This window comes from Scyliorhinus torazame, chromosome 3, assembly GCF_047496885.1.
Source record: "Scyliorhinus torazame isolate Kashiwa2021f chromosome 3, sScyTor2.1, whole genome shotgun sequence".
Taxonomy (NCBI): domain Eukaryota; kingdom Metazoa; phylum Chordata; class Chondrichthyes; order Carcharhiniformes; family Scyliorhinidae; genus Scyliorhinus; species Scyliorhinus torazame.
In genome coordinates this window covers 262,819,169-262,841,656 of record NC_092709.1, presented here as the reverse complement: position 1 = coordinate 262,841,656, position 22,488 = coordinate 262,819,169, and the positions used below count along the sequence as shown (strand labels likewise).

General features: G+C 47.5%; 1 protein-coding gene across 3 annotated transcripts in view; it reads left to right on the top strand.

The window, feature by feature from the left end:
- LOC140409085 (myosin-IIIb) overlaps positions 1–22,488 on the top strand; it is a 250,058-nt gene that overhangs the window by 96,580 nt on the left and 130,990 nt on the right. For all 3 annotated transcript variants that reach the window (XM_072497187.1, XM_072497186.1, XM_072497184.1), the window contains exons 8-9: positions 6,897–7,022; positions 14,884–14,992. In XM_072497187.1, the coding sequence (XP_072353288.1) occupies positions 6,897–7,022; positions 14,884–14,992 (235 nt within the window). The remainder of the gene's footprint in view (positions 1–6,896; positions 7,023–14,883; positions 14,993–22,488) is intronic.

Below are 22,488 nucleotides of genomic sequence, written 5' to 3'. Positions count from 1 at the left end.
CTTCCAGAAACTTCAGAACTGATGCTCGATTGTTGAAATGTGCATATTTTGGGACCAAAGGAATTGACTCTATCTAAATCCGAGATATTGTGTAATGCTGAATTTTGAAATCTGTTTTCATACTTGTGTGTCTATCAAATAGCAATTTATATTTATCTTATGCTTTAAAAATGCCCTTGAGCTGCTTTACAGAAAAATGGATGACAAGCCACGAGAAAGATGTTAGGATAGATAGGTAGAGGCTTTGTTGAATATTATGTAAATATTTGAAGGTGAATGTCATCGAGTCATAATTGCACAGAAGGAGGCAATTCAACCGTCAAGTCCATTCGGCTGCTCTATCTCCGTAACCCTGCATGTTTGTCATAAAGTTACCCATCCGATTTCCTTTTGAAACCCTAATTTCACCATCAACGTCATTAGCACTTACTGCATTAAAGTTCTTCGTCACATCCCCTCGGTATCTCTTGCCTGAAACTTGAAATCTCAGTCCACTTGTCTTTGTACCATCAGCTAATGGGAACTGCTGTTTTTTGCCTACCCTATTTAAACCTGTCATATAATCTTGTACACCTCTATCAAATAGAAATACAAATTCACAACATAGAAGGAGGCCATCGTGCCCATACCAGCCGATGAATACCCATCCAACCTAATCCTGCTTTCAAGTTCTTTATCCAGTACCTTGCAGGTTATGGCACTTCAAGTGCATTCCCAGGTAACTTAAATATAATGAATGTTTCTGCCTTTACATTCCTTTCTAAATCCCCACCAGTCTCTGGGTGAATAGATTTCCCAGGGAATCCCTTCAAAACCTACCATTTCCTCTAAATCTATGATCTCAGGTTATGGACCCCTCAAACAAGGGAAATAGGGTTTTCTACAGGCAGCACGGTGGTGCAATGGTTAGCACTTCTGCCTCACAGCGCCGAGATCCCAGGTTCTATCCCGGCTCTTGGTCACTGTCTGTGTGGAGTTTCTACATTCTCCCTGTATTTGCGTGGGTTTCGCCCCCACAGCCCAAAGGATGTGCAGGGTAGGTGGATTGGCCAGGCTAAATTGCCCCTTAATTTAAAAAAATAAATTGGGTACTCAAAATTTATATAAAAAAAGAAATAGGGTTTTCTTTACACTTATGTCAAATGATTTTTTTTAAAAATGAAAACAACTGTACTTCAGGACCCTGCTATGTCCTCCTCACTAACGTTTGGGGGCTCGTGCCAAAATTGGCAGAGCGGTCTCGCAGTCTAGTCAAGCAACTGCCTGACTTAGATATTCTCACAGACTCATAACTTACAGACAATGTCCCAGACACCACCATTACCATCCCTGGGTCTGATGTCTGTCCCACTGACAGACCCACCAGATGTGGCAGTGGCCCAGTGGTTCTACAGTGGGGAGTGAGTTGCCCTGGGAGTCCTCAACAGGGTCAAATTCTGGCCCATGTTTTACACATTTCCCCCTCGCTCCTGATGCCCATTTTTGGTCCTTGAATTTGTAGAGGGTTCCATCTCTGCTACTCCACTACTGGGCCGATATCTGGGGTTTGAGTATCTGTGTGTGTGTCTCTCCAGCTGGCACTGAAACTTCAGAGGCCAGGGGATGCCGCACTGGGACACCTCCACGGAAGAGAGCACTGAATCAAGCCTGCCGTTTATCCCTAACCGGAAGCCTGAGGCTTATATCACACAGATATCCAGACCCCCACCAATGCCCAGGTGATTCTCTCTCTTGCCGGTGGTGCAACACCCACCCGGTTCCTACTTCGCTGGAGTAGCTTACCCAAGAGAGAGAATAGGACACTGCTGTTTATTACCTAACCAGCAGCCTGTCCTGAGTGAACGGGTTCGAATCGTTCAAGATGACCCTAGATTCTCGACCCCGGAATTAAGGTGAGGAATATCTTAACAATGACTTGGTCAGAGATCGCTGGTGAGAGATTGAAGAATTGAAACGACTCCAATTATCAGCAAATCAAGGTTTATTGCAAAACCCAGGTCAAAATCATCAAACAGAAGAAATTATAATAAAATCTTAAACTCTAACACAAACTAAGTCTATTCAGAAAGTACTATAACGGACACAACGTAAAATCTTATTGTTACACAATTTTAGCAAGGGCACAAAACACAAATCAAGCCCCCTTCCCCAAAGCCTCAACCACTATCAAGGTCAAGGGAGTTTTGCAAGCTGCTGCAGGGTACTTACAGTCACAGGCTGCAGGAGGTCAAGTCAAAGGTGGAGAGGTCCAGCCAAGAGCCCCTCAATCGAAACACAGCCCCTTTTATATCCGTTTTACCTGGCTTTTTCCTGTGTTCGGCCAGCCCCTTTTGCATTGAATCCATAAGGTTTAAAGTTCCCGCTGGTCCTGCCCCCTTTGAGCCGGTCAGACCTGTCAAGATGGGAGTACCTCCCCTAGGTCCGCCTCCAGTCTGCTTTTTGAGATAATGAGGTTGAGCTCCCTTGTGAAGATTTTCAAAGTCTTCCATCTGCTCCGGAGATCGCTGCTATGTTGATGGGGTGTTGATTGGATTCTGCTCTGGTGGAGGCCAAGTCATTTACATCTGCATGGGGCTATGACCATCCCATTGTCCTGCTTGCAGGCAGGCCCCCTGTGTATTCCCGTGCCCCTTTGTCTGTGTTTTAATCTTATCTAGTTGTCTGGCTCCTTCTTCCTTGTAGCTCCTGGGGGGGGTTTGTAAATACCTATGCCCCTACTTGGCTCAGCGGACCAAGCCTGCTGGGAAATCTGGTTACGTTCTTTTGGCTGACAAGTGTCCAGTTTACAGTCTCTGGGTTTTATTCCTGGGCAGTCCAAAAAAGGCCGGATTGCCCGAAAACCTTACAAATTGTGTACCAGTTTTAAGCTGAGAGGAATGGGGAATAAAATAACCTCTTTCTAGTTAATTCCAAAGTTTCTGATTGTGCTTTTGGTATCGGTACACGAGAGCAGCCTGGAATGTCTAATCCTTCAATATTAATGTACCACCCGTTGATGGAAAATTGTATAGCCAGTAGAGTGTTTGTGCTACATTCAAAAATCAGCAATCACCAGATAAAGTATTGTGGATGCACATTAAATTTTTGTTTTCAAATCAATTAAATATTTTTTTAAAAAGGTACTTGCCATACTGATCTTCATGAATTTGTAGGTTTAGGTGTGGTGTTGTTTCCGTCAATCAGGTTTAGAAAGTTGAATTAAAGCCCCATTCCAGAGAGCCATACAGAGCAGAGATCTCTGAATACTGGGCCGACATCCATTGGCATACTCTGATATGATGGCAACAGATCACCGCCCCCCACCCTAAATCCCCGTCCCCAAATTCCATTGTCGTTCTGAAGAGTAGAAGACCAGTTATCTGACATCTGAATAATCTATTGAGGGTATTTTCATCCAATAGGTAAGTGTGAGAGAGTGGAAGACCTCCTTCCCCCTACCACCACCATATGAAAGGAGAAAGTTCATGAAAAGAATCCAAAGCCTAATCTACTGGCTGTAAAACGATGAGTAAATTGGTTGGCTTGTGTTCTGCTACATATAGAAGAGAAAATTTGAATAAGTAATTTTAAATAAAATGCTTTGAGTAGAAATATTTATTTTATTTTCAAGTATTGAATTAACAGGTATTTTGAGTTGCGGTTTTCAGATTACAAGGGGTGAAGTTTAATGATACAGGATGATGATGCTCTTTGTTCACTGTGCTCGATGCATTTGGATGTAATATTCACAAGCTGTGTTAAGCCACTAAAATCTGGTTATTGAAACTCTACCCAAAATGGGACAAATGCTCAAAATAAATGATTTCTTCTTTTTGAAGAGTATGTATGTAAGAAAGGCAGACAAGTGGGGGAGGGAGGGGGGGCTGGGAGGAAGGGAGGAATGCTCTCCTCCACAGTCTACATCCATTGAAGACTATCATGATTCCTATTTACAGCTTTGAAGCCATTTAAATAATTTGTCCAAAAGACACCTTGTTGATTTGTGGAGAAAGAGGGAATAGATTGAAATGTTTGATTATTTAATTCAGGCACTGGTTTGTTGGCCCAAATTGCCTTTTCTTATTTCCACAATTTCCTAAAACAGCAAATTGACCTTTGAGCAGAAGTATATTTAATGTTTATTAAAGTGAAGATCTACTGAAAACCGATGTTTCTTTTCATTATTGCAGCAGAAAGAACGTTTATAATGGACCATTAGGAAAATGAACTCACTTTGCTTCATTTTACACAGGGTATTAAAGTCAGTGCCAATGTGCTTGATGAGACCACTCCTGGAGTATGCGTGCAGTTTTGGTCTCATTACCTGAGAAAGGACATACTTGCCATAGAGAGAGTGCAGTGAAGGATCACCAGACTGATGCCTGGGATGGCAGGAGAGATTGGGCCTGAAATCACAGGAATTTAGAAAAATTGGGAGTGGGGGCTGAGGGGGAATTTAATTGAAACGTATAAAATTCTAATAGCATTGGACAGACTGGATGCAGGGATGTTGTTTCCTCGGGTTGGGGGGGGGGGGGGGGCGCTGTTAGAACAAACGGTCACAGTTTCAGGATATGGGTAGGCCATTTAGGACTGAGATGAGGATAACTTTCTTCACTCAGAGGATGGTGAACTTTTGGAATTTCTACCACATAAAGTTTTGAGGCCAAGTCACTGAATATACTTAAGAAGCAAATAGGTAGATTTCTGGACTCTAAAGGGGTATGAGGCACTGGAGTAACAGAGGATCAGCTAAGATCATGTTGAATGGTGGAGCAGCTCGAAGGGCTGAATGGGCCTACTCTTATCTTCTATGCAGTAGAGCTAATCGCAGGACCATTTAACATTAACAAGCAAAATAGGTAAGAGGGCCAATCCATGGCTTACAAAGGAAATTAGAGATAGTGTGCGATCCAAGGAAGAAGCGTACAGATTGGCCAAGAAAAATAATATGTCTGAGGATTGGAAGAAGTTTAGAATGCAGCTAAAAAGGACCCAGGGATTGATTAAGAAAAGGAAAATACAGTACAAAAGTAAGTTTGCAGGGAACATAAAGACTGGCACTAAGAGTTTCTATAAGTATGTGAAGACGAGTATAGGTCCCCTACTGACGGAAACAGGGGTACGTATAATAGGGGTCAAAGAAATGGCTGAGCAATTGAATACCTACTTTGGTTCTGTCTTCACAAAAGGGGACACAAATCAGGTACCAGAAATGTTGGAGCAAGATTTAATGAGAGGGAAAAGTTGAGAGAAATCAATATTAGTAGAGAAATGGTGCTGCAGAAATTGATGGGATTGAAGGCTGATGAATCCCCAGGGCCTGATAATCTACATCCCAGAGTACTTAAGGAAGTGGCTCTAGAAATAGTGGATGCATTGATGGTCATCTTCCAGGACTTTGGAACAGTCCCTGCAGATTGGAGGATAGCTAATATCTCTCCAATATTCAAAAAGGGAGGTAGAGAGAAAGCAGAGAATTATTGACCAGTAAGCCTAACGTCAGTAGTGGGGCAATTCTTGAATCCATTGTCAAGAATTTTATAGCGGAGCATTTAGAAAACAGTGGCAGGGTCAGACGGAGTCCACATGGATTTATGAAGAGGAAATTATTCTTGACAAATCTAAGGAATTCTTTGAAGATGTAACTAGTAGAGTTGACAAAGGGGAACCAATGGATGTGGTATATTAAGTGTTTGACAAAGTTCCGCATAAGAGATTATCGTGCAAGATTAAAGCACATAGGATTGGGGGAAGTGTATTGAGATAGATAGAAAACTGGTTGGCAGAAAAGTAGGAATAAACGGACCCTTTTCAAATTGTCAGGTAATAACTAGTGGGGTGCCGTAGGGATCGGTGCTGGGACCCCAGCTATTCACAATATATAGTAATGATTTGGACGAGGGAACAAAATGTAACATCTCATTTGCAGATACCACCAAGTTGGTTGGAGTGGTGAACTGTGACGAGAATGCAGAGATCCTTCAGTATGATCTGGACAGGTTGGATGAATAGGCAGAATAATTTGAATAAATATGAGATTATTCACTTTGGAAGCAAAAACAAGACGGAAGATTGCTTCCTGAATAGATGTCAATTGGGAGAGGGGAGTGTGCAGTGGGACCTGGGTGTCCTTGTTCACCAGTTGTTGAAGGTAAGCATGCAGGTGCAGCAGGTGGTAAAAGAAGGCAAATAGTATGTTGGCTTTCATTGCGAAAGGCTTCGAGTACAGGAGCAGGGATGTGTTGTTGCAATTATACAGGGCCTTGGTGAGGCCACACCTAGAATATTGTGTGCAGTTTTGGTCTTTTCTGAGGAAGGATGTTCGTGTTCTCGAGGGAGTGCAGCAAAGGTTTACCAGGCTGATTCCGGGGATGACGGGACTGACGTATGAACGGCGACTGACTAGGTTAGGATTGTTTTTCGTGGAGTTCAGACAATGAGGGGTGATCTCATAGAGACTTAGAAAATTCTAACTAGACTAGACAGGGTGGACGCAGGGATGTTCCTCATGTGGGTGTGTCCAGAGCCAGGGGTCAAAGTCTGAGGATTCGGGGCACACCATTTAGGACAGAGATGAGGAGACGTGTTCACCCAAAGAGTGGTGAGCCTGTGGAATTAATTACCACAGGAAGTAGCTGAGGCTAAGACATTGAATACATTCAAGAGGCGGCTAGATACGGCGCTTGAGGTGAATGGGATTAAGGGATTTGGGGAGAAAGCAGGATTAGGATATTGAGTTGGACGATCAGCCATGATCGCGACGAATGGCGGAGAAGGGCCGAATGGCCTTCTCCTGTTCCTATCTTCTCCGTTTCTATGTTTATGCTTCTATCTTTGTTCTTGACTGTGGAATGGTGATAACCATTGTGCCATTTAAAAAAACTATCTTGTTTTATCTTCATTTTCGTTCATAGGAGCAGGTTGACATGATGACAATACTGGCAGGAATCCTGTCACTGGGCAATATCGTCTATGAGCCTCAAGACAATGGAATCCTTAAAGTGACTGATCAGTCAAAGGGTTGGCTCAAAGCTGCAGCAGTAAGTATCCATTCAATATGTAATTCAACCAAACCAAAACAAATAGGAGGTGAATTTTCATCATGTGCAAGGATAATGGCTGCAGTTTTATAGTAACTCGTTGACTGTTTACATGCAGTACAAATCTGGAAACACAAAATGTGGTTGTGACCACATTCAGCATATCACACAGAGCAGACTTACAATGTGAACAATGTTGCCACTAGAGCTGCTATTACAAAAACAGCTGCCATACTCAGCACTTCTGTTGCTTGGACCCTTCCAGGTGAATTAACTCCCACCCCCAACCCACACCGGTGAGTGGATATCCAAATTTGTTGACTTCTGCTGTGTGCCCCACAACCCTCCTCATCATGTGGGATGAGCTCGCATGAGGCACCAGAGCAGCAACAAGACGAGAAGAGGTAGTGTGTACCTGTTCCACAGGCCTATAACCAGGTCATCCAAAATACTTTATCTCATCAGGCCTTGCATTCCCCATTCACCGACAGTCCCAAAGTCCAGAGGGGCGGGGGGGACGTTTTGGCTGATCCTGCCAGTGCGATCTTCCGGTCTCATCAATGGCAAACCCCTGCCGTGAGTCTCCCAGTGGCGAGAGGGTTGGATTCAGTGGGAAATCCCCCCCCCCACCCCGGTCTAGTGTGTCTGTTTTCAGAAATCATAAATCATAATCTTTACTTGTGTCACAAGTTACAATGATGTGCCGCAATGAAGTTACTGTGAAAAGCCCCTAATCGCCACATTCCGGCACCTGTTCGGGTCGGAGAGGGAAAATTCAGAATGTCCAATTCACCTAACACCACATCTTTCGGGACTTGTGGGAGGAAACCGGAGCACCCGGAGGAAACCCAAGCCGGAAATCGAACCTGGGGCTGTGAAGCGACAGTGCTAATCATAAAAGGCAGCATCACATCAAAGGTCCTTTTAAAAAATCATTAATTTTCTTCTCCCTCCGTTCAGGCTGCAGATTAGGGTTCTCTGAGTCAGTTGTCGGGGGAGAATGGTGCGTTTGATCAATGTTTCCTCATGCACTCCTTAAAAAATATATAAATATATGTAAATAAATGCTGACCTGATAGCAAATAAAATGATCAATTTTCTAATAGTTAAACAAATTGCTATCTTTTATCTAGTCAAACAGAGCATAAAACCTGTGCAACATTTCTGTGGAATTGGCACTTAAACTGCCAATGACTTCCATCGTTCCCCTTGGAACATGACTTTTCCAGCTCCTCCTTTTAACTCTCGTGTTTACATTGTCATTATCTAGTGAGCTGTACAAAAATAGTCCACAAATGAACACAATGTATTGATGCATCCAGTGTAATAGATTTGCACTCGCACTTAACTGGCGCCATGGCAAGCGCAACAAAAGTCAGAAACACACAACAAAAGTGCAATGACCTTTTACCAAAGTGATTATACTCAGGACGCGTGGATTTAAAAAAATCTATGTTCTCAGCGCCTCCATTAGAGAGGAATGGCTGTGAGCCACAGATGCTTTTGTGTCTGTTATAATACACCACTGATCTTAATCTCTTTGACAGCTAATTTGCACAGCATTATTTTGTGTAACAGAGCAACCTTCCTTTGACCACATGCAGAATAATTTGCATTCATTTTGCACCTTTTAAGGCAGCAAAATATCCCAAGACACTTCAAGTGTGGTAGCAAACAAAATTTAACGCTAAGCTATGATGTGTTCTGTACTCTGGGATAACACAGGCTGCAACTGGATGCAGCTTTAACCAAAAGATACTCCAGACTTTGAAGTTAGTTCAGTCTGATTTATTGAACCAGTAGTACAATTAGCACAGTTCTCTATGAGTTCGACTCTCTGCTAACCTAGGTGTGGTTACTCTGTCTCACTGAACCAGACTAGCTCTTAGCCACAGGCTGGAGGTGTGATACTGTAAATACATCCTGACTCATTCTGTAGATGTTCATCAGTGGAAAGAGGAGGAGTGTGAGCGCCTCGTGCCTTTTATAGTGAGATACCACCCCTGAGTGTCCTGCCTGCTCATTGGTCATGTCCTGTTCTCTGTGTCCATTAGCTGCCTGTCTGTATATCATTATCTGCATGTCTGCATATCATGACATCTCCTTTTTAAAAAATGTTTTGTTGGCATATGGGAACGTACTTACATGTGGTTGCATATATTAACATATTTACAAGCGGTGACATATGTGAACGTATTTACATGTGAAGACAGCTGTCTAATGTGAGGAAACAGAACATAGCAAACAAACCAAATGTTCATAAGTCCAGTCTCTGGGGCTTGCGTCTGATCCTTGTCGACCGCCGGAGAGGTGGTGGTGGGGACGATGGCGCCTTGACAGGTGGGATGGAAGCCTGACTGGTGGCCTCATAGTTCGAGGTATCAGGCGGTGGCAAAACAACGGACGGAAACAGAGAAGAAAGCGGTTGTGGGCAGGCAACTTTGCGCAGTGCCCGTCTGTTGCGTTGCACATACGAACGGGACGCAGCCTGTCGAACAACAACAGCTGGAGCAGACCAGCCACCATCCGGTATCTTGATCCTGACAGTGTCTGCCGGGGATAACACTGGCAAATCGGTGGCATGAGCATCATAGCCCTGCTTTTGCTGGTTTCGGAGCTGCTGCACCTTCTGCAGCACCGGGAGGTGATCCAGGTTGGGCAAGTGTATGGCTGGAAGTGTCGTCCGCAGGTCCCTGTTCATCAGGAATTGAGCCGGCGACATGCCAGTGGACAATGGGGTCGCCCTGTACGCAAGCAGCGAGAGGTAGATCTCAGAAGCAGAATCCACGGCCTTGCAGATGAGCTGTTTCACAATGTGCACCCCTTTTTCAACCTTCCCCTTGGACTGCGGATAGTGTGGGCTGGAAGTGACATGTTTGAAATGGTAGGACTTGGCAAACATAGACCACTCGTGGCTGTTGAAGCACGGGCCATTGTCACTCATGACAGTGAGTGGGATACCATGCCTGGAGAACGTCTCCTTACAGGCCTTGATGATGGTCCAAGATGTGAGGTCTGAGAGCTTCACGACTTCAGGGTAATTGGAGAAATAGTCAATAATCAACACGTAGTCATGACCATTCGCACGAAAGAGGTCGATGCCAACCTTGGACCACGGGGAGGTCTCGATTTCATGCTGCTGGAGCGTCTCCTTGCTCTGCACTGGCTGGAAGAGTTGACAGGTCGCACAGTTGAGGACCATGTTCGAGATGTCCTGGCTAATACCGGGCCAGTAGACAGCCTGCCTGGCTCTGCGTCTGCACTTCTCGACGCCCAGGTGTCCCTCAGTTTAATCATCGCCTGCCTCTTGCAGGGCAGTTTCTTTAAGTGGGCATTGCCACAGTTCGAACACGTCATGACGTCGGCGTCCTGGCGCTCCGTGCGTCGTCGCACATGCGCAGTGCGGGTGTCGGCCGCTTTGTTATCCCGTTTGCATCGCGCATGCGTGGGGCCCTGGGAAAAGCGTGCGAAATGGCTGCTTTCATCAATGCTGAGGCGCTGCATCCGGGAGATGGCCTGCACACTCTCTGCCTCGTGGGAGGCAAGTTTCTCATTTTCAGCCGATTTGTACTGGGCATAGCGATTTTTGGCATGCTCATGCACTGTGCATGTTTCAATCACGGCTGGCAGGGTCATATGCTTGATTTTCAGTAGCTGCTCTCTCAGGATCAGAGTGAACTCCAAAAACGATTTGGTCTCTGATCATGGAGTCAGCGATATCACCAAAGTTGCAGGACAGCGCTAGCGGGTGGAGGTTAGTTAAGAAGGAGTTGAAAGATTCATCTTTACCTTGTAGACGCTGTTTGAATATGTAGTGCTCGAAGATTTCATTGGTGTCCACTTCACAGTGACTGTCAATCTTGTCTAGGATAGTCTGAAACTTTGTCTTCACTTCACCGAAGGCAAGGACAAAAGAGTTGAACAGTTTGATGGCTTGATCACCCGCTGTCGAGAGGAGAAGCGCGATCTTCCTTGCATCAGACGCACCCACGAGGTCTGAAGCTTCGATGTACAGCAGAAACTTTTGCTTGAATGTCTGCCAGTTGGCACTGAGATTGCCGGACGTCCTGGGTTGGTGAGGAGCCTGAATCTTCTCCATGGTGCTGGGATACATTCGCTGGTAGTTATGGAACGGACTGATGTAAACCACCTAGATTAAGCAGTCTCCTGGTAGCATGATGTATTATGTACTCTGGGATAACACAGGCTGCAACTGGATGCAGCTTTAACCAAAAGATACTCCAGACCTTGAAGTTAGTTCAATCTGATTTATTGAACCAATTAGCACAGTTCTCTGAGTTTGACTCTCTGCTAACCTAGGTGTGGTTACTCTGACTGAACCAGACTAGCTCTTAGCCACGTGCTGGAGGTGTGATACTGTAAATACACCCTGACTCACTCTGTAGATGTTCATCAGTGGAAAGAGGCAGAGTGTGCCTTTTATAGTGAGATAGTACCCCTGAGTGTCCTGCCTGCTCATTGGTCATGTCCTGTTCTCTGTGTTCATTAGCTGCCTGTCTGTATATCATTATCTGCATGTTTGCATATCATGACAAGCTATATGAGGTATTAGGATGCGTTCATAAAAGCAGTGGGTAGAAGAAAAGAGGCAGAGGTTTCGCAAAGAAATTCCTGAGCTTATGGCCGAGCAGTATCGAAAGTATGACGGTTGATAATGGAGCAGTGAAATACAGGGGCTTGAAAGAGAGTGGAGATAACAGAGGATGGGGGGAGGGGAGGGAGGGGGGGGGGGGGGGAGAAGGGGGTTACTGTAATAAAGATATTGAGAAACAAAAGCAGGAAACAATTTGAAAACGAAAGGATTTTAAAATCGAGCCATTATCATAACAAGCGATAATGTGGTCAGTACACAGGGATGATGGGTGAATGGGAATCAGTGTGAGTTAAGATAAGGGCAGCAGAGTTTTGGATGAACTCCATTTTACAAAGGATGCAAGATAGCAGGCTGGCCAGGAGGATGTTGGAATAGCCTCCCCAGTGTACCCTTCTGCCTCACTCGCCCCTATTGTGCCTTCCTAAAAAAATGGCTTGGAAACAGTAAGGTTGGGAGGCCAGCCCTTTAGAGTCACTGTGCCATCAGGAAAATTCAAAATAAATACAATAATTTAAAGAAGCAATTAAAATCAAGTTTTAAAACTCAGTAGCTGGTTATTTTACAAAGGGAGTTGATGAGGGAAGCGTAGGAACGGGAGTGTCCAATTGTTGCTGGAACATGGAGGGCAGTTGGGTGATGAGGGGCAATATCTGTATGCTGTGGTTAAGTGGTATATGTTGATGGTATTTACTTTGCAAGTCCTGTTGAAATGTTTATTTGGAGTTAACGGGGAATGCCGGCTATATGCAAGACTTTTAATACATTATGTATAAAATGAATGGAGAAGGAAGTTATGGTAAACTTTGGCCCAAAACTTCCTCAGGATGGCAATCCCCAACTGATTGTCACTCTGGATAGATTTACTGACATTAAAATTCCAAAGCCCCTGTCTTGCCCAATCTTCCTCCCTCAGTCTGGGTGAGACAGGAGCAGCGAAGCCTGCCAATGGCTACATTAGTAACGGGTGCAGAGAAGAAAGACGGGTGCGGGGATCATACTAGGGAAAGGGGGCAGCTTGGTGTGGGTTCAGGAAAGACGGGATTGGAGTCGGAGGAGTAGCACCATTTAGGAGGGGGGGGATCTAAGTGAGGTGTGCTTGGTGGGATGGTGTGAGGTTCCACTGCTGGGGCCGGGGAGTTGAGGGAGACCCCCTGGGGGGGGGGGGGGAGGGGGGGGGGGGGGAAAGAGAGAGAGTTCGGGGGGGGGGAAGAGAGAGAGAGTTCTGGTGGGGGTGATGTGTGGGTTCACCTGGGAGTCGTGTGTGCGCATTACGTCCTGAGTGGAGTTCAGTCAAAATTTTAAAACTAATTTCTCTGAAGTTAGAAGTGCTCTTTTTCCTTCTAACTATTTCAGAGTAATTATCGGGTATCGGTAAAACTGACAGAACCATCTGAAGTTAGTGATTTGAATCACTTTGGCAGATGGTTCCCTTCTGGGCAATGGCCGGGTAAACCCGTATGTGGGAACCTTCAAGAGGGATTTCCCAGTGCATCATTGAGTTACCTCCTAAATGCAATGTTGGGAACCGGGAAGTTATGGGCCCTCGTGTTTTCTGGCACAATATCACCCGGAACTTTCAACTAACCTCAATTCTTGATGTTCTCCTTAATACAAATCATCTCTACCAAGCAGAAGTGATTATGATGGGCGGCCAACATAGCTATGATAAGGAAGTGGATGGTAGGTGCGGGGTCGATTTGGGGGCGGATGGAGGCTGCTTCGTGCAGGGGCACCAGTTTGGCAGCCCTGGTTGCGGCGCCTCTGCCGCTCCCGCTGGCACGGTACTCCACCAGCCCTATAGTGGTGGTGACTTTGCGGATCTGGGGCCAATGGAGAAGGCATGTGGGGGAAGTGAGAGCCATCAGTTTGGTCCCAAATTTGTGACAATCACCGGTTGCCCCGGGTAATATGGACGTTGGGTTCCGAACATGGCGGAGGGCTGGGATTGAGAGGATGGGGGATCTGTTCTTGGAAGGGAGCTTCCCGAGCACGAGGGCTGAAATTAGGGCTGGCGAGAGAGAATAATTTCAGGTACTTGCAGGTGCGGGAGTTTCTACGCAGACAGATTCCATCCTTCCCACGCCTGCCACTTAGGGGTTTCCAGGACAGGGTCGTGTCCAGTGGATGGGAGGGGAGGGTCTCAGATATGTACAAAGAACTTATGGGGGCAGAGAAGTCGCAGGCCGAGGAGCTGAAGCATAAGTGGAAAGAGGAGCTCGGAGGTGAGATAGAAGAGGGCTTATGGGTGGAGGCATTGAGCAGGGGTAACGCGACCGCAACATGCGCTAGGTTCAGCCTGATTCAATTCAAGGTCGTCCACCGGGCCCACATGACAGTGGCCCGGATGAGCAAATTCTTTGGACTGGAGGACAGGTGTGCCAGATGTTCGGGAGGACCAGCGAACCATGTCCACATGTTCTGGGCATGTTCAAAACTCAGGAGGTACTGGCAGGGATTCGCAGACATTATGTCCCAGGTACTGAAAACTAGGGTGGTGATGAGTCCTGAGATGGCAGTTTTGGGGGTGTCGGAGGACCCGGGAGTCCAGGAGGAGAGAGAGGATTATGTTTTGGCCTTTGCTTCCCTGGTAGCCCGGCGACGAATTCTGCTGGCATACAGGGACTCAAAGCTCCCGAAGTAGGAGGCCTGGCTATCGGATATGGCGAGCTTTCTCAGTCCAGAGAAAATTAAGTTCGCTCTGAGAGGGTCACTGTCAGGGTTCGCCCGGAGGTGGCGACCATTTATCGACTTCTTTGCGGAAAATTAATCGTCGGGGGGGGAGGGGGGGAGGGGGTAGCGGGAGGGGGGGCGGGTTAGGGCAACGTAGATTAGGGGGGTAGTTAGGCAGGTCCTTGTAGGAGGGGAGCTGGTTTTTGCACTATGTTGATTGTTCTTTGTACACTGTTTTGTATTGTTGTTTACTATGCCAAAATGCCTCAATAAAATTGTTTATCAAAAAAAAAGAAATGATTATGATGTTATCCAGAACCCATGCCAGTGTACTGTATAATTTTAAACTTCGCTTCATGTTTTAATGTACTGTTGAAGATTAGAAGTGTTTGCATATTAGTTCATGCTCTGTACTCATTTGGTAAATGGAACTCTTTATTAACCGATATTTATGAGCAACTGACACCACCCATTCCCAGCGCATGCCGGATATTACAGATTTACTGTTGTTTGTGGTGAACATGAATAACTGACTGCAGAGATTCTAATGCTGATCCTGATTATTAAATTTAACAGGTTCAGTTTGGTGTTGAGGAGGAAGAACTGTTAAAGTGTTTGATTTGTACAATGGCAGTAACGCGAGGAGAATCCATTCAACGGTACCACAGCAAACAGCAAGCAGAAGGTAAGAACCAATTGTTTGATCTGGCAGCATTTGACAGGACCCCCAGCAGTAGAAAGCTACAATTTAATTGTGGGCATCTTGATGTCATGCAGTCTGGTATATTCTTGAACTGAATTGCTGAATAAGTTAAATTTGAAAAGCTGCTGCCTACTCAATTATTTCACTCACTGAGCAACATAGAAAGTGAGCCGTACCAAATAGGAAAGAATCTGGGTTCTTTGGCCTGTGTTGAGTGAACGGAGTTAACCTTGCAAGAGGGCGAGGACAATTCAACGAACATTGGTCTGTGTTCCTCAGCAACTCTCTCTGGCAAACAAAAGCATATGTAAGCATCTATTAAGGAAAGGAACAACCTTACTTGTGATCGCTGCTCTGTCTCTTTAGACAAGTAGCTTGCTAGTGTTCACTGCTAGCAGGGTACTCTGCAAACAGTGATTCACCGCCTGACCCCTTTCAGCCTCTCCATAGTGTGGTGTTGGGTGTTCTAACACACAGAAGAGCCAACACAGTTGCATATGGTACAACGCTTGTTTATTTAAACTCACTATTTACAACTTGGTCTTTGCACTCTGCACGTGGGGGGCTCCCTGCTTGTGGTGTTTCAACAGCTCTTTCATGCTTCCTTCTCCCCAGCCCTACTGACCTCCAGGTGTCGTGCTCGTGCTTTTTATGTGGTTGGTGTTCTTGTCTGTGATTGGTTGTGGTGTTGTGTACTCTGATTTGCCTGTTAGTGTGTCCATCATGATGTGTGTGTTTGAATATCATGACATCCCCCCTTTTTACAAAGATATGTGCCTACGTGGTAATAAATATGATCGTGACGTGAGTGCATCTAAGAGTGTGTGTGTGTCGTGTGCAGCATGTGTCTATGACGGAACTATGTACATGGGGCGATGTCGAGTGCGTCACATGAATCCAGTTGTACCATAACATAACAGAAATGCGAACGAGAGAAGAAGAAAAAAAATTTTGAACAGTTGTCCAGTCAGACGACATCTGGAACGATAAACAACAACAGGTTATCATGTAAAATTGTCCAACTTATTAAACATATGAACTGTATTATAAGTCCATTCTAATGGGTTTGCGACGAATTCGGGTTGACCGCCTTAAGGGTGGATCAAGAACCACCGGCTGCTGTGCAGGCATGGCCATGGGTGGCGATGGAAAGGGCGTGATGTGCGGCAGCTCCACAAAGTCATCCTCGGAAGCCTGTTGAGGATCTGGCGTGTTGTGTGGCTGTGAACGTGGAAGTCGGCGAAGGGCGCGCCGATTGCGGCGACGCACGGAACCATCCGGCATGCGAACCAGGAACGAGCGGGGAGCCACTTGTCGGAGGACTTCGGCCGGTGCTGACCAGCCACCATACGGTTGATGGACGCGTACTTTGTCTCCGGAGGACAGGGGGGGCAGGTCCGTCGCTCGTGTGTCGTACCGACCTTTCTGGCGATCACGCTGCAGTTGCATGTCCCGAAGAACCGCCTCATGGTCTGTTGTCGGTGCCAGGACGGAAGGTACCGTCGTCCTGAGGGAGCGACCCATTAGTAGCTGCGCTGGCGAGAGGCCCGTGGATAACGGGGCCGATCGATAGGCCAGCAAGGCAAGGTTAAAGTCCGATCCGGCATCAGCCGCCTTGCACAGGAGCCGCTTTGCGATGTGGACACCCTTTTCAGCCTTCCCGTTCGATTGTGGATGCAGAGGGCTGGATGTCACATGAGTGAAACCATATGCTGCGGCAAAGGACGACCATTCACGGCTGGCAAAACAAGGTCCATTGTCTGACATGACAGTCCTTGGAATGCCATGGCGAGCAAACGTTTCCTTGCAGGCCCCAATGACTGCGGACGACGTCAGATCATGGAGAGGCATGACTTCCGGGTAGTTTGAGAAGTAGTCTATAATAACAATGTAATCTCTGCCGAGCGCGTGAAATAGGTCAACACCCACCTTCGCCCAGGGGGACGTCACCATCTCGTGTGGTAGAAGTGTTTCCGGAGGTTGCGCCGGCTGAAACCTCTGACAGGTTGTGCAGTTGAGCACCATGTTGGCTATGTCTTCATTAATACCCGGCCAATATACCGCCGCCCGGGCCCTTCGTCTGCATTTTTCGACACCCAAGTGGCCTTCGTGTAGTTGACGAAGAATCATCTGGCGCACACTGTGTGGAATGACGATCCTATGCGATTTCATAAGGACCCCGTCTATATTGGTGAGATCATCTCGCACATTATAAAACTGGGGGCACTGCCCTTTTAGCCACCCTTCCGTCATGTGGCGCATCACTCGCTGCAGCAGAGGGTCAGTCGCCGTCTCTGCGCGTATGTGGGCCAGACAAGGATCATCAGCTGGCATATTTGCTGCTGTCAGAGTCACGTGTGCCTCAATTTGACGCACGAACCCCTCCGCATCTGGTGGTGTGCTCACTGCTCGGGAAAGAGTGTCCGCCACTATGAGTTCCTTCCCCGGAGTGTAGATCAGTTCAAAATCGTACCTCCTGAGTTTGAGTAAGATGCGCTGGAGGCGAGGAGTCATGTCGTTCAGGTCTTTGTTAATGATGTTGACCAGGGGGCGGTGGTCAGTTTCGACCGTGAATCGTGGCAGGCCATACACATAGTCGTGGAACTTGTCCAGTCCAGTTAACAAGCCCAGGCATTCTTTTTCGATTTGCGCGTAGCGCTGTTCGGTAGGGGTCATGGCTCGTGAGGCATACGCAACCGGGGCCCATGATGACGTGCTGTCTTTTTGCAGGAGTACCGCTCCAATACCAGATTGGCTGGCGTCTGTTGAGATCTTTGTAGGGCGAGTCGCGTCAAAGAAGGCCAGCACTGGTGCCGTGACCAGTTTGTGCTTGAGCTCCTCCCATTCCTGCTGATGCGACTGGTGCCAGTTGAATTCCGTCGATTTTTTTACGAGATGGCGCATGTTTGTTGTATGAGAAGCCAGGTTGGGAATGAACTTCCCAAGGAAGTTGACCATGCCCAGGAATCTTAAGACAGCCTTCTTGTCAGCCGGTCGTGGCATGGCTGTGATGGCGCTAACCTTGTCTGCATCGGGACGGACCCCGGACCTTGAGATGTGGTCCCCGAGGAATTTCAGCTCCGTCTGGCCGAAAGCACACTTCGCACGGTTGAGACGCAGGCCATTTTGCCGTATGCGGGTGAAGACACGTCGAAGACGATGCATGTGTTCCTGCGGAGTGGTGGACCAAATGATGATATCGTCCACATATACACGTACCCCTTCGATGCCTTCCATCATCTGCTCCATAATGCGGTGGAATACTTCAGATGCCGAAATGATGCCGAATGGCATCCGGTTGTAGCAGAATCTGCCAAAAGGGGTGTTGAATGTGCATAGTCTTCGGCTGGCCGGGTCCAGTTGGATCTGCCAGAATCCTTTGGACGCATCCAATTTAGTGAATATGTTGGCTCGCGCCATCTCGCTGGTGAGGTCTTCTCGTTTCGGGATGGGATAGTGTTCCCGCATGATGTTGTTGTTCAGATCTTTTGGATCTATACATATACGGAGCTCGCCAGAGGGCTTCTTTACACAGACCATGGAGCTGACCCATGGCGTGGGCTCCGTGACCTTGGATAGGACCCCTTGGTCCTGAAGAATCTGCAGTTGTGCCTTGAGGCGGTCTTTGAGAGGCGCAGGAACCCTGCGAGGTGCGTGAACGACAGGGATGGCGTCCGGTCTGAGTCGAATCTTGTACGTGTGTGGCAATGTCCCCATGCCTTCAAAAACCTCCTGGTTGTGAGCGAGGAGGGAATGGAGATTCGCGTGGAACTCAGCATCCGGGAAGTCGGATATCTCATCTGGAGAGAGAGACATGATGCGCTGTACCAGGTGAAGGACCTTACACGCTTGTGCGCCCAGTAACGAGTCCTTTGATGAGCCCACAACTTCGAAGGGGAGTGTGGCCGTGTACCTCTTGTGAGTCACCTGTAGCTGGCAAGATCCTACGGACGGGATAACGTTCCCGTTATAGTCAACCATCTTAAGCCGGGATGGTGTGATGAGTGGTTTGACCTTCATGGCCTGGACTGCAGAGTAAGCAATCAGGTTGGCGGATGCGCCGGTGTCCAGACGGAAGGCGACGCGCGATCGGTTGACCGTCAGGGTGGCACACCACTCATCGTCTGGATTGATGGCATTGACCTTGTTGACATCAATGACGGCAACTCTGAAGTCATCCTGGTCATCTGCATCACTTAACTGGAAGTCTTGATGCGTGGGCTGGACGGTCCTGACTCGTGTGCGAGGTTGTCGAGGATGCGCCGGATCCATGGGTTGAGCCGCACGACAGCGGGCTGCGTAGTGGCCTATCATGGCACATCTGTTGCACTGTTGGTATTTTGCAGGACATTGCCCTTTTAAGTGTAGACCTCCACACTTGCTGCACGTCATGACGTCACGGCGTTCGTTGCGCCACTGCGCATGCGCAGTGCGATCTTGCGGTGGGCGCGCCTGCGCAGTGCGTCCCTCGTTGTGGCCGTTATTCTTGGCGCGCACCTGCGCGGGAGACCGCGAAAAGCGCGGGAAGCGGCCGCTGTCGTCCGGGCCGTGGGGCGGGAAGAAATCGACGGCCTGGATGCGTTCAACGTCGTGGGCGGCCTGGCTTGCCGATTCGACGGCTGGGGACCCCCTCCGTGCCAACTCGGACGCCTGAAATCGGGCAAAACGGCAGGCAGCATTCTCATGGAGGACACAGGCTTCCACAGCAGACGCTAAGGTGAGGCTCTTTATTTTAAGAAGCTGCTGGCGTAGGCCACTGGAGGCAACGCCAAAAACAATCTGGTCCCTGATCATGGACTCTGTGGTGGTGCCGTAACCGCAGGACTGCGCCAGAATCCGGAGGTGCGTCAAAAAGGGTTGAAAAAGCTCCTCCTTACCTTGCAGGCGTTGCTGAAAGATGTATCTTTCGAAAGTTTCGTTTACTTCAGTTTGAAAGTGCTGGTCCATTTTGAGGATGACCGTGTCATATTTGGCCTGGTTTTCGCCTTCCTCGAACACCAGTGAATTAAAGACATCATTTGGGTGGGGGCCTGCGTAGAAGAGGAGCATTGCAATCTTCGAATCATCCGAGACATTCTGTTTTTCGGTGGCACGGATGTACAGGTCAAATCGCTGCCTGTAGAGCTTCCAGTTGGTGCCTAGGTTCCCCGTGACTTGCATCGGCTGCGGTTTGCCGGTGTGGTCCATGTCCAGAATGGCAGGTTGGTAGGCAGGTATCGATCCACTCCTGTACCATGTGGTGTTGGGTGTTCTAACACACAGAAGAGCCAACACAGTTGCATATGGTACAACGCTTGTTTATTTAAACTCACTATTTACAACTTGGTCTTTGCACTCTGCACGTGGGGGGCTCCCTGCTTGTGGTGTTTCAACAGCTCTTTCATGCTTCCTTCTCCCCAGCCCTACTGACCTCCAGGTGTCGTGCTCGTGCTTTTTATGTGGTTGGTGTTCTTGTCTGTGATTGGTTGTGGTGTTGTGTACTCTGATTTGCCTGTTAGTGTGTCCATCATGATGTGTGTGTTTGAATATCATGACACATAGTAAACATAGTAAGTCTCAAGCCAAGAGTGCAATTAAATACTCGTTGCATGTCGAAATACTTGGTGTCAAATCCCTTGGGGATGGAACATTCATTTTATTGGCACCTTTGACCCACTGTCCTGGGTCAAAATCCTCAAACTGCTTCCCTAATAGCACTGTGGGTGTTCTACAACACATGGGCTGGAGCAGTTCAAGAAGGCAGCTCACCACCACCACCTCGAGAGCAATTAGGGATGGACAATAAGCTGGTCTAGCCAGCGATAGCCACATCCCATGAAAGAATGAAAGAAAAGCTACGCTCAATGTCGGCTCCCATTACAGCTGGCACATTGTGGCAGGGGATTTTTTTTTTTACTATCTTATTACACTGCAGCAATTTGACAAAGTTACTTTGACAGCAGCACAAAAGAAAAGCAAACTGTGGACGCTGGAAGTCTGACATTAAAAACAGAAAGTGCTGGACGCACCCAGCAGGTCAGGCAGAGTTGATATTCCCAGTCGATAACCTTTCATCAGAAGTGGAAAAAGGAATGTGACTGGGTTTTAAACAACTACAGATGTTAGGAAACCAGCATCCTCCCTTGCAACTTCGGGCATAATCAAACATTAAGTTCTGAACCAAAGGTGATAGTAAGGAATGGCTTTGTCAAAGAGACAAATTTTAAGAAAGGCTTTAAAGGACGTGAGGGAATTGGCGTGGGGGTGGGGAGGTGAGGGAGTTAGCAGTGGTGGGGAGCGGGGAGGTGGGTGGGGAGTGGGGAGGTGGGGGGGGGGGGGGTGGGGAGTCTGCAGAAGGGTTTGTGTAGAATATTTGATAGCACAGGACCTGTGCCAAAGGGACAGAAGCCCCAAGGAACGGTGAGCACATTGGGGTTTGTGGTCTGCAATTCTTGTTGGATGTCTATTCTGTAGTGATATCTTAGTAAGAAGTCTTACAACACCAGGTTAAAGTCCAACAGGTTTGTTTCAAATCACTAGCTTTCGGAGCACTGCTCCTTCCTCAGGTTAATGAAAGAGGTATGTTCCAGAAACATATATAGCCAAAGTCTACGTATAAAAAGTACGACAAAGCTCGTAAGTCCGGGATATGGCGCTCGACTCATCGATCGACAGCAAAAAACCGCACCGACCTCCTCAGAAGACAAACACGGGACACAACCGACAGAATACCCTTCGTCCTCCAGTACTTTCCCGGAACGGAGAAACTACGACATCTTCTTCACAGCCTTCAACACGTCATCAATGAAGATGAACACATTGCCAAGGTAATCCCCACACCCCCACTACCTGCCTTCAAACAACTGCGCAACCTCAAACAAACTATTGTTTGCAGCAAACTACCCAGCCTACAGAACAGCGTCTACGACACCACACAACCCTGCCATGGCAATCTCTGCAAGACGTGCCAGATCATCGACATGGGTACCACCATTACACGTGAGAATACCACCCACCGGGCACACGGTACATACTCGTGCGACTCGGCCAATGTTGTCTACCTTATACGCTGCAGGAAAGGATGTCCCGAAGCGTGTACATTGGTGAGACCATGCAGACACTGCGACAACGGATGAACGGACATCGCGCGACAATCGCCAGACAGGAATGTTCCCTTCCAGTCGGGGAACACTTCAGCAGTCAAGGGCATTCAGCCTCTGATCTCCGGGAAAGCGTTTTCCAAGGCGGTCTTCAGGACGCGCGACAACGCAAAATCGCCGAGCAGAAACTTATAGCCAAGTTCCGCACACATGAGTACGGCCTCAACTGGGACCTTGGATTTATGTCGCATTACATTCATCCCCCACCATCTGGCCTGGGCTTGTGAAATCCTACCAACTGTCCTGGCTTGAGACAATTCACACCTCTTTCACCTGGGGTTACCCCTATCTCTGAATCTGTAAAGTCTTCATTACCTGCAAATGCTCGCATTCAAACAT